At 37.9% G+C, this 12,445-nt stretch overlaps 1 protein-coding gene across 1 annotated transcript in view; it reads left to right on the top strand.

The window, feature by feature from the left end:
• The window catches only part of CENPI (centromere protein I), an 89,708-nt gene that overhangs the window by 51,156 nt on the left and 26,107 nt on the right, over window positions 1-12,445 (top strand). The window contains exons 8-14 of the mRNA XM_049872711.1: window positions 4,674-4,763; window positions 5,103-5,231; window positions 5,644-5,811; window positions 5,953-6,073; window positions 7,190-7,281; window positions 8,748-8,865; window positions 8,955-9,019. Of these exons, the coding sequence (XP_049728668.1) occupies window positions 4,674-4,763; window positions 5,103-5,231; window positions 5,644-5,811; window positions 5,953-6,073; window positions 7,190-7,281; window positions 8,748-8,865; window positions 8,955-9,019 (783 nt within the window). The remainder of the gene's footprint in view (window positions 1-4,673; window positions 4,764-5,102; window positions 5,232-5,643; window positions 5,812-5,952; window positions 6,074-7,189; window positions 7,282-8,747; window positions 8,866-8,954; window positions 9,020-12,445) is intronic.

Here is a 12,445-nt window from a genome sequence, read left to right as displayed (position 1 = left end):
AGGGGTTATATGGGTTCGGTGGAGACAATAGAGTAATGAATATTTAGTGGCCTTCTTTCAAGGCATGGGTACTTCTCAAATGGCAGTGCATGTTAATTAGGTTGCACACGCATCTGGAATCCAAGATGGAACCCGACGATACTCAAGAGGGAGTCCTTTCGGTGACCCTTGGCATCACTTATTATGGGATATAGTGTAAGCACACTGATCTTTGGCACTACATCACCATCTCTGGAGGTCTGAAGAAGGTTAAACAGTGGTCACGCTTTGTTCTTCTGCATATCCCAAGCCTGTAAAGGGAGAAGGGACTAGAAAAACACTAAGAAGGAGGTAGTAATTATTTCAGCCTTATCTCATGTTGACAGAATGTGGTTCCCGTTTACCCAACTTCTAGATGGTAATCTTTTTTTTTTAATTTTTATTGTGCTTTAAGTGAAAGTTTACAAATCGAGTCAGTCTCTCATACAAAAACTTATATACGCCTTGATATATACTCCTAGTTGCTCTCCTGCTAATGAGACAGCACACTCCTTCCCCCCCACTCTCTTTTCATGTCCATTCAGCCAGCCTCTGACCCCCTCTGCCCTCTCATCTCCCCTCCAGACAGGAGTTGCCAACCTAGTCTCATGTGCGTACTTGAGCCAAGAAGCTCAGTCTTCAGCAGTATCATTTTCTATCCCGTTGTCCAGTCCAATCCCCATCTGAATGAAGTACCAGAATGCATTTTCCTTAGTGTTTTTAATATTAGAGAAAATATATTTTCTCATTTGTTTTAGTATAGCTGTATAAACTGTGGTTAATCTCTAGTCCTTAAAAAATGGTACAGGCTCTTTTCAAAATATAGCTGAACAGCCTGTTCCGCTCTTAAAACATAAACACCCGAATACCTTACAACATGTTTTCCCCTATTCAAAATTAGTGATTAAGAGCTTGACATGAGTGACACCATAATGATACTGTAAATAATCTCTAAACATTTTTTTATTACGCCAGCTACACCCATCTCTTCCAAAGGGGTGCGGAGCTATCTCAGCTCCTGTGGCCTTGGTCTTTCTTCTTCTTTTTGTTCTCTTGAGAAATGACCTTCAACCTACAAACCGACAGAAAGGCTCTCTGGCATTTTTAATCTACAACTTTCTTGCTCCCTATCTCAGCCACAGTAGACTTGACAAAACAGTTCCATTAGCCGAGAGATTCTTGTGTGAGTTTTTCAGCCTGTTACAAATATATTGATTAGAGTCCAGATGCCTGATATACATATCTTTAGTTTAATAAAGAGTTTTTTGTAGTTGTTTTGTGACGTATAAGACCATCCGTAGACTACGTGCTCAAAACATTAGGTAACCCTGATCTTCCCTATATAAAACCCTCCCATCAACCCTTTAGAGTAGACAGAATTTGAAAAAAATTTAAGCCCCTCTGTCTCTTAAATACCGGTATTGAATAAAACCTTCTTACTGCTTACCTCCTCCTGTCTCAATATTGGCTTTGCGGCAGGCAACTCAAACCCGCGATTTGCGGTAACATGAAGAGTTGGCTTTGGGAATGATTCCTGTCTTGGGCTAACAGAAGGCCTGGGGACCATGACCTCTGGGGTCCTTCTAGTCTCAGTAGGATCATTAAGTCTGGTCTTTTTATAAGAATTTGAGGTCTGCATCCCACTGCTCTCCTGCTCCCTGAGGGGTTCTCTGTTGTGTTCCCTGTCGGGGCAGTTAGATGGTCATCTTTTAACAGCTCTTTTGTTCCACCAGCACAGTTAACTCTATCTGTCTCAGTCCTGGACTGGTTCTTCAGGAATGGGTGGGGGAGGCATGGTTGAGTGTTTATTCATAATTCCCAAAATTGGAAGCAATCAAGATTTCCTTCAGTAGGCGAATGAATAAACTGTAGTACATCCATGTGATAGAATATTACTCAGTGATAAAAAGAAATGAGCTATTAAGTTACAAAAAGACATGGAGGAACCTTAAGTGTATGTTGCTAAGTGAAAGAAGCCAATCTGAAAAGGCTACATATTGTGCAATTCCATCTATATGACATTCTGGAAAAAGGCAAAACTATATGCAGAGTAAGGAGCCCTGTGGCGCAGGGGTTAAATGCTCAGGTGCTAACTGAAAGGTCAGTGGTTCAGACTCACCAGCTGCTCCATGGGAGAAAGATGTGGCAGTCTGCTTCAGTAAAGATTACAGCCTCAGAAACCCTATGGGCATTTCTACTCTGTCCTGCAGGGTTGCTATGAGCTGAAATTGACTCGATGGCAATGGGTTTGGGTTTTTTTTTTTTTTAGTACAAATAGTAAAAAGATCAGTGGCTGCCAGGTTATTTGAGGGAGGTAGCTGCAAGGTACGGAAGTCCTTTGCCATGAACAATTTGGACTTTGGTTCTGGTCCCTGAGAGCTGGACCCCACCTGGGGCCAATGAGTGGGGGCTGAGCAGACCAGGAGGGATCACCTGGGGCCTGATGCTGACCAAGCCTCAGGGGGCATGATGTAATTTATCATGGCTGCTTGGTGTAAGGCCAATAAAGGCCTTGGTGGATGGAGGCTCAGCGGCTCCTCCTGGAGGAGATAGCAAATATTTGCTCTTGGAAACCTGTCCCTTGGGGACGTGGAAACTCTGCGCCAAGACTCCTCCCAGTCCTCACCCTCTGTGTTTTTATCACCCCCCCCCCTTTTTTTTTTGCTAGATTAAAGATAGCCCTTTCCCTGGAGTTTGTGAGTCATTTCAAGGGATTATCCAACCTAAGAAACAAAGAAGGGGCAGTACCTGCTGACGTGCCCCTCCCCCCGGTGAATGCGGATGAAAGAGAAAGGGCCATATAGAACAGCTGGGGTCTGGTCTGACCAGGAAAGGCAAACTGACGTTTCTCTGGACTGGTTTGATACAATTGGTGCAGTAGCCAGGATTAGCTCAGAGTGAAAGAGGAAGGAATGAGTAGGTGGTGCACAGGGGATTTTCAGGGCAGTAAAACTATTCTGTATGATACTGTGTTGGTGGACACATGACATGCATTTGTCAAAACCCGTAAAACTAACTATGCAATACAAAGAGTGAACCCTAATGTAACCTATGTACTTTAGTTAATAATAATATATCAGTATTGGTCCATCAATTTTAAGAAATGTAAGATAAAAGGAGAAACTAAGTGGGAGAGGGGTATATGGGAACTCTGTGCTTTATGATTAATGTTTCTGTAAACCTAAAATTGCTCTAAAGAATAAAATCTATAATTAAAACAAAAAATGGAAATATTGTATTTCTAATTCCCATTTGCTGCCTTCCTTATTTTGGACAGTATTTGATTCAACAAAATTTTAATATATTAAAGCAACTTAGTTATTTCCTTGGAATTCATTTTAGAGGTATGATTTCTCTGTATACTCAGGTGTTTCAAACATAAGTATCTAGCAGGAAAATGACTTCTTTCATTGTGACTTATTTATTTATATCAAGCTACTTGCTAAGACTTACCTATATCAAGCTGCTTGACTACTGCACACCATTTGTCAGATTTTTCTAGTTAATTTTCCAGGAATTATGATAATCAGGTGTTAATATTTCCTTTGCCATGTTTTCTTGGCCTCCCTTTTTGTCCTACCTCCTTGATGTCTAAGTTAAGGATGAGTGAGCTCTTTGAAAGGAGCCCTTGTGGCGCAGTGGTTAAGTGCTTGGCTGCTAACCCAAAGGTTGGTGGTTTGAACCCACCAGCTGCTCTGTTGGGATAAAGATGTGATAGTCTGCTTCCTTAAAGATTACAGCCTTGGAAACTCTATGGGGGCAGTTCAACCCTGTCCTCTAGGATCACTGTGAGCTGGAATTGACTTGACGGCACAGAACAACAACAAACTCTTTGAGGGCAGTCGTGGTTTAGTGGTAGAATTCTCACCTTCCATGTGGGAAACATGGTTCAATTCCCAGCTAATGTACTGCAAGCATAGCCACCACATGTCTGTCGATGTAGGCTTGTGTGCTGTTATGATGTTGAACAGGTTTTGGCAGAGCTTTCAAACTAAGACAAACTAGGAGGAAAGGCCTGGTGATCTACTTCTGAAAATCAGCCTGTGTAAACCCCTATGGATCACAACAGTCCAATCCCATTTTGAATTAGATCGAAATGTGTCGATGGTCAACTCAACAGCAGCTAACAACAACACACTCTTTGAGTCCTAAATATGCTATCAGTGAGAGTAAGCCAGGCTAGCAAGTATGACTGGTAAGCCTAAGGCATGGGCAGAGAAGAAGATGAAATGGGAAGAGAAGAGAGAAAATACAAGGGAGAAGTAAAATAGGAAAAAGTCATAAAAGAGATGATTGTTGTAACAACATGGTGAATGTAATTATTGTCACTGAACTGTACTCTTAAAAGTGGTTAAAACAGCAAATTTTTTGTTATGTATATTTTACTATCATAAAATAAAAAAAAATAGAGAAACATCATAGGTTAGAGAATGCTGTTTTACAGTGGTTGACTTAAATGTCAGTTATTCATTCCTTGATTTTTCTATAGCATCTTCCAATGGCTATATCATGTAGTGAAATTAGGGCCTGAACATATGTGTAGTTTCAGTTTATTTTATCATTACATTTTTCTTTTCTTCTTGCCCCCTCCCCACCCCCCCCCCCCCCCCGCAGTTTCTTGTTGGGTACAAATTGAAAACTCTATTTTATTTCAGGGCATGCAGTCTCATCTCCAAGCTTTGTTGTCTCTGTATAAGTTCTTTGCTCCTACTTTGATTTCTGTGTCTTTGCCTGTAAGGAAGAAGGTAAGGAAGTAAAGACATAAGTCATATTGAGATTGAATTATGTTATTTTTGATAAAGTCAATTTACATATTTTGACTGAAATATTTATAGTGTACTGTTTTAAAATCTAGTATTGTGCCACTGCTTGTGGAAAGTTTTTTGGGAGGATTGGTGCTTTGTTTTGATTTTATTTGATATATTTAATGGATTCCTGATCAGAAAAGAAAAAGCAACTTTAGTTGGATTTGAAAGGGTACAAGATACTTCATAGTTAATATATTTCAATTAATGAAGAGTTTTAGATTTTATGTCGCTCTCACTTATGAATACCTCTCATGTACTGTACATTAAAATTTATAGATCTATTTTAAGAATTCAGAGAATTTATGGCAGATGGCTCTGATTGCTGTGAGGCAGAGAAACATGGGACCTTCTCCAGTATCTCTAAAGCTGATACTAGGTTCAGCTAAAGTACGTCCTGTAAACAGAGTGAGTAATCTAAAACTCCAAAGACTTTAGTCGCCTTCTTTTATTGAATCCAAATAATAGCCATTCAGATGTTAGAGGGGAAACCCTGGTGGCATAGTGGTTAAGTGCTACGGCTGCTAACCAAAAATTCGGCAGTTCGAATCCACCAGGTGCTTCTTGGAAACTCTGTGGGGCAGTTCTACTCCGTCCTATAGGGTTGCTATGAGTCGGAATCGACTTGACGGCAGTGGGTTTGGTTTTGGGATGTTAGAGGAGAGTATATAGATATTTAAATATCTTTTAATTGTCCAGGATTTCATGTAAACCACATTCAGACTCCGTTAGTTGAACTATCTTAACAAGTTCTTCTGCAGTTATAGTTTATAGTCTATTTAGTCTGCTTATTGATTGTTTTATTATCTCTTTTCTTTAGAAAAGGAATTCTTACTCAGTTATACCCTTGCCAAACTCCAGTAACTATGTCAGAGAATGTGGAAAGAAAGAGATGAGTATTTCTGATTGCCTCAGTAACAATGGATCATTTCCAGTAGAACAGCTTCAGAGCTTCCATCAACTCTTAGAAAACATCCATTGCTTAGAGGTATGTGACTGAACCATGTGCTTTTTCCATTTTGTCTTCATGGCCTTTATTTTCCTTACATATCTTCTCTAAAGTGATTTTCTTGTTGCTCTGAGTCACTTTTCATATACTTATAGTTGATCAAGTGTTCTGTGTTTGCAGCTGCCTTGTCAGATGGGTTCAGTGCTAAACAGTTCTCTGCTACTTCATTATATTAACTGTGTCAGAAATGAGTCAGTCTTGCTGAGATTCTATCACTGGTTGAGTCTAACATTACAAGAAGGTAAGAATTGCCTACTTAAAAGCATTAGATGAATGAGAAAGGAACAAGATAGTTTACAGATTGGTTTCTTTCATAAGGATGCCAAATTCTGGACACGAAGATCATTCATATGCAGTATTATTTATTTCTCTAGTAACCATATATTTAGAGCATGAATGCTTCCTTTATTGGAATTTTAAAGGGCAGCAAGAAAGAAGGTGTGTTGTTTTGGCCTCCAAAACTTCCACTAGGTGGCTCTGCTTTGATGAGGGTCATAACTCAAGGCCTCTCCATCTTTGTATGTCTAGAAACTTGCCTGTAAGTACCAAAGCCCATCAGATTAATGCTAACTAAACTCACAAGAGACTAATGTATGAGCCAGAATGTCAACTTATTATTTATAATACAAGTAATTCTTTCTGGTGACCAAAATGTTCATGTTTGCCAACTAGAGCATCCCCTCTCTGCTATCAGTATATGTAGAGCCCAATTAGTCATTAGAAGCGTTCTTAATTATAGAAATAAAGGAAAGGGCAGTGAGGAGTGTTTCATGCAGGCCTCATCATCCCATTCCTCCAGGGAGTTTCTTTAAAGATGGTATTCTGTTGACCAGACTGAGTATTTCTTACCTGGATAAACAACTCCTCACTATTTAAAGTGTTTAAAGTCAGTTTTAGTCAGTACTAGTCTAACTCGTTTTCCCATTCGGTCTTTCTTTAGATAGGGTATGATATAATTTATTAAGTTCCCACTTATTAAATTCTAATATCGTCTAGTCCTATCACTGTCAGATGGCACCCGGCTCGCCCTAATTGAAATTTGGGCTATTCTCAAACTTTTTTTTTATCGTTACAGAATAATCTCCCATTTTTAATTCACACATTTTTAGTCTCTTGGATTATTATGTGACAAAAAGCTAATGATATTCATTATATGTGAATTGTACCAGTTTATTTTCTCACTGTAACATCTCACTGTCACCTCCACATACCCATTACCATCTACAGTATGAGTTTGTTAGGATGTATGAGACTTACACCTTGTTTATATTTGTCTCTTTAGGGTATCGGTAATTATGTTTTCTGTAGTTTTCATTGTTGTACAACCAACTGCTTATGTTTAATATTTCTGCTCTAGAATGTGTTTGGTACAAGGTGAATAATTCTGAATTTGGAAAAGAATTTACCAGCTTACTGGACTCTATCATCAGGGCACAGTGCTTTTTACAAGTAAGATTCTACTTCTTTCCAACAGACTCCACCATTCTTTACTAAAATTTACTTAGATGTCCATTAAAAACCTTTTCTTTAGTGCAGTGACATCTTTTGTAAACACTGTTTACTGAAATTGAAACATAAATAGAGCGGAGTTCTACTTTGTACTGTTAGGTTTGAAGAAAGAATTTGTTAAATTATGCAAATAAGGGAGCAAAATCTAATTTAGGAGAACTGAAGATGCAATCGAATGCATTCAATTGATGGAATTAGCCAGTAAAATAAATCTTATAGGGTCACTACTTGTGTTCTTATAATCGCTTTTGAATACTAACAGGTTTTGAATAGCCACTATACCATTTGGCTTGGGTAACCCTGAGTTGTACTTTAAACTGCAGCTCTGGTATCAGTACCTTCAAGAAGCTTTCACTTAGCACCCCAGTCTGGGTTAGCTACTTGTCCTGTGTGCTCCCATAACTCTCAGTGCTTACTTCTGACATGGCACTTTCAGAATCTGTTTTTCCACATGTGAGCTCCTGGCAGACAGGAGCCATGTTTTAATTTTTCTTCATGTACAGGTGATTCAGCTTGGTACTTGGCACAGAATTGAAGTTTAATAAATCTTAAGGAATTGGTGTGAAACCATTGAGTTGGAAGTTAGTAGTAAAGATGAAGGGAAGAATCTAGGTTTCTTGCTTGAGAGGATGATAGTGGCATTCACTGAAAAAAGGAATATGGGAAGAGAAGGCTTGGAAGGGAAATTAAGCTTGATTTAAAATATGTTGATTTTGAGATGGCTGTGAGACATCTACTAGGTGATAATATCCAGTTTGCAGTTAGATAAATGAGTCTAGAGCTCAAAAATGAGATTTGGGTTAGAGATACAGATTTAGGACTCAACATGATGTAAGTGGTGGTTTTAGCTATGGTATGGATGGGATTGCCCAGAACATTTATCTGATGAAGGAAGGTCTGGGATAGAGTCCTGGTATGTACCACTATATAAGGCTTAGGGAGACAAAGTAAAAAAAAGAGCTCTGGATCCTCAATTTGGTAGAAACATAAGTCTTCTAGACACTCAGGCCTCTTCAGTGGAGCTACCCAGAGTTTGGATTGGTCTATAGTATCTAATGAAATTCTAGCCCTATTATATAACATTACATTTTAATGACTATTCAGATTACCATATGTATCCCCAAAGTAATACAATTTCATTTATCTTTGAAAAATGTCCTGTAACTTTTTATGTTTTTTCCAACTGTTGAAGTTTTATGGTGGCTGAAAACTATATTGATAAAGATGGTAATGTATCCTGATAGTAATGATCTGATCCTTTTTATGAGGAAATCTGGCAACTAGCCCAAGGTTTTAATTATATTGATGACAAAAAAATTAGTGTAAGAGTGAAAAACTATAGCAAAAATTAAACTGGGGAGTTCCATGGAACTAATATAATGTTTTACTACTGACTTATGTTACAGGAGGGCTTTTATGCCTGTGAAGCATTCCTGTATAAGAGCCTTCCTTTCTGGGATGGCCTCTGTTGTCGGTCACAGTTCCTTCAGCTAGTGAGCTGGATTCCTTTTAGTAACTTCTGTGGTATGTACCATGAAAATCTGGGGCTATTTAATGTTGTGTAATATTTATTAAAAGGATTTTTAATATTAATCTTTTCTTTTAATTTCTAGAGTTGAAACCACTTCTTTTTGACCATCTAGCACACCTCTTCTTTACATCAACTATTTATTTCAAGGTAATTAAAAAAAAACTGTCTTGCTTAGATTCAAATAGGAAGCTTTTTTTTAAATTGTGCTTTAGAAGAAGGTTTACAGAACAAACTAGCTTCTAGTTAAACAATTAGTACACATACTGTTTTGTGACATTGGTTATCAACCCCACAACATGTCAACACTCTCCCTTCTTGAACAATGGGTTCCCAATCACCAGCTTTCCTGTCCCGTCCTACCTTCTAGTTCAACAGGAAGTTTTCATTCTGTTGCCAGTGTTATGTAATTCCAAACCCGGGTTATAGTAGCGGTTTTCTAACAGGATTCTCTTGTACCTGAACTATGAGGTATTGCATCGCTCAACTCAAATATTAGTGGGGTTTTATTCATTTACTTCCCACTAGTACTCCTCTCCAACAGTTAATGAACGCGTAAGATTTTCTCAGTTTTTAAGTTTTTCTCCCATACAACCACGCTGAACTGTTTCCACTTGTAGCAGAAGAGAAAGTGAATGAACCAGTGGCAAACACATATTAATAAAAACAAACTAGCAAATACTTAGTATTACTTAGGTTGATTGTTGTGAACATGCAAAATATTTACTGAGCACCACTATTGGCACCGGTAATGCAGTAGTGAGCAATGCATATAAAACTCCCTGTGACTTTCATATTGTATGCTTATATGCATACATTGATTATATATATATATACATGCATGCACAAACAATATAGAGTATATATACACTTACATTTAATACCATCATTTTCTGTTTCAATTTTGTATGATAGAATTGTGTTACTATTTTGGGGTATTCTCCAAAAAAGGACCAGTGTGGCTCCTAGGAGTTCTACTATCTGAACAAATTTGAGAGCCACTTTCTTATAGGATGATTATTCCTATTCTAAAAGAATGACAGTATAAGTAATGCTTCTTTTATAACTTTTTTTTCATTTTGAATTACTTACTCTTGGCTATATTTACAGGAAAAATATCTTTTCCTGTTTAGTGTTTGTCGTAATTAAATAACACTTTTATTAACTACCCATCACATTAACCTGGCTTTGAGATTTATTTATATTACTTGTAACTTTTACTATCTGGCCAATATCATCATTCACATGAAAGTGTACACTTATTCTTCTCAGTGAATACATTTTTAGATACCTCATTTTGAAGTTTTCTGTTATACTCTTCTACTCTTCTGATTGGGTTATTTGTTATTATTCCAACAATCTAGAGAGCTGTTTATCTATAAATATTTGGTTGAACCATAGGAAAGTGCCATTTTTGTACGTCAGAAATGATTGACAATTGGCACTTTCCTATGGTTCAACCTAATATGTGTAGACACATTTATATACACATACATCTATTTATATCTAGGGAAGGAGGGAAGTAGGGAGGTAGGAAAGGGAACAGATAGTGGGCCAAGGACTAATTATTCAGGGGAATAATTAGTATTTAATACTCAGCCTATAAAGGAAGAGTGTCTACAAAGGAACCTTAAAAAGGAATTGCTAAGAGGAAAGGAAAAGAACCAGGAGAACAATAGTGCCAGGGAAATAAGGGAGAATAAAAGGAGTGAAAGAACAGTGTTGCCAGATGCCACAGGAAGGTCCAGAAAGATAAGGACAAAAAAGTTTCTTTTGAAATTAGTAATACAGAGGTTTTAGCTACCTTTGTGAGCAGTTTTTATGGAGTATGGGATAGAAGCCAGACTGAGGAGTGTATGAGAAGTGAAAAAGTCAAGACAATGGGTATCTTTCAAGAAGTTTGGCTATAAAGAAGAGATAGAGAGAGGTAGCTATAATGGGACTTTGAATCAAGGGAAGGTTTGTTTGTTTGTTTTGCCGCCATAACAAGGATGTTTATAAAAGGAGCCAGTTGAAGATAGAAGAAAGATGGTGATAATTCATGATGTAAAGTTCCAGAATAAACTGGATTAAGACTGTAGGTAGAAGAATTTGTTTGAGAGGTTGGTGAGGGCTTGGGGTAACCACTTATCCTCTAAGACTCGAGGGAAGGAGGTATAGATAGGTGGATACTTAGATATATTTGAATAGTTGGGGAAAAGGACAAGAAATTGAAATACTTTGTGCCTAAAAATGGTAAATTTCTCAAAATAGGAAGGATGTTGTATAGAATTGAGTAGGGAGTTTCAGGAGGGTGTTAAGTGTTAAGGACAGCCACCGAGGAAAATGTGAGAGAGCTGGTCGAAGACAATTGAAAGGATTCTTAAGCTTCATAAGGGCCCAGCTGAAGTTGGACACCATATATTTGGAGTGGCACCCATCTGTACAGTTGTGCGATTCTCTTCAGCTCAGATGTAGAAGCAGAGTAGGCAAATTACAAGATTGCATCAGTTGCAGTTATACTGATTGGATAGGGTACAAGGGAGTTGAGCATGATTAGCAGTGTGGTCTAGTTTAGATAGGGAAGTAAGGCCAGAAACATGCTGATAAACCTGAAAATCGAGTTTAAAAATGAAAGAATCAAGGATTTAAATGTCTGAAGTTGGAGAGTAATTGTAATAGTTGAGGGTGTGAGGAAGCTGGAAGGATGGGAAGTTATAAACAAAGAAAGAGTAATAGAGTAGATTTCAGTGATGGTTCAATCCAGGTTGTGATAAAGTCTATTGTATGGCTGTGGGAGTGGGTAGCTAAAATACAGTGAAGATTTGAGGTCGTGGAACTCTGAAGCTGAAATATTAGGTTGGTCATCCTCACACACGCTGACATAACTGAACTGTTAATGACAGGACATGAGGGTAGAGAGTGTCAAAGTCCTCAGTGAATGTGGTTGAGTTTCTAGGAGGTGGGTAAGAGAGGTTTGGAAAGAAAAAGTAGATGATAGTATAGTTGGGTAGTTTAGTATAAACACCAAAGGAAGAAGGTTTTTTTCCTTTTTACATAAGGAAGGAGGAGTAATGGCTTAAAAATAGTGTTAAAGGTAGCTTTTGTGTTGTTTTTAGGTTCAGAAGCTATCAGCACTCTTATTAGGACAGTGCAGAGGGGAGATGCACAGAGGAAGCAGCAATGTCAAGCACCAGATGTTCAGCTGAGTTTTTATAGAATGTGAAGCAAAGGGTACAGCTCAAGATAGGACAGGTGAAAGAAAAAAACTTAGTTCACTGTGAGTTTATGTACATTTTAAGTGTTATCAATGGGGCAATTTATGAATTGTTATAATATCACATTAGCCATGTTTGTAAAGACAACCTGCAATTTTTCAAACATGTTTCACAAACCTTGAAGTCTGCCTGAATATAGGGGTTAGGACTTAAATTTTTCAAAAGATAAAGATAGATTCTGTACATGTGTTTAGAGAATTTATCTCCTTAGACTTTGGATGTCAGAAAACCAAGGGATAGTCAAACTCATGAGAAAAACTATAGCAAAATGCAATCTGAAGTGGGGGTCTTTGAACTTAACAAATCCCGACTAATGTTA

Source organism: Elephas maximus, chromosome X, assembly GCF_024166365.1.
Source record: "Elephas maximus indicus isolate mEleMax1 chromosome X, mEleMax1 primary haplotype, whole genome shotgun sequence".
NCBI lineage: Eukaryota > Metazoa > Chordata > Mammalia > Proboscidea > Elephantidae > Elephas > Elephas maximus.
Note: the sequence above shows the minus strand (reverse complement) of the source record. Positions and strands in the feature narration are given on the sequence as shown.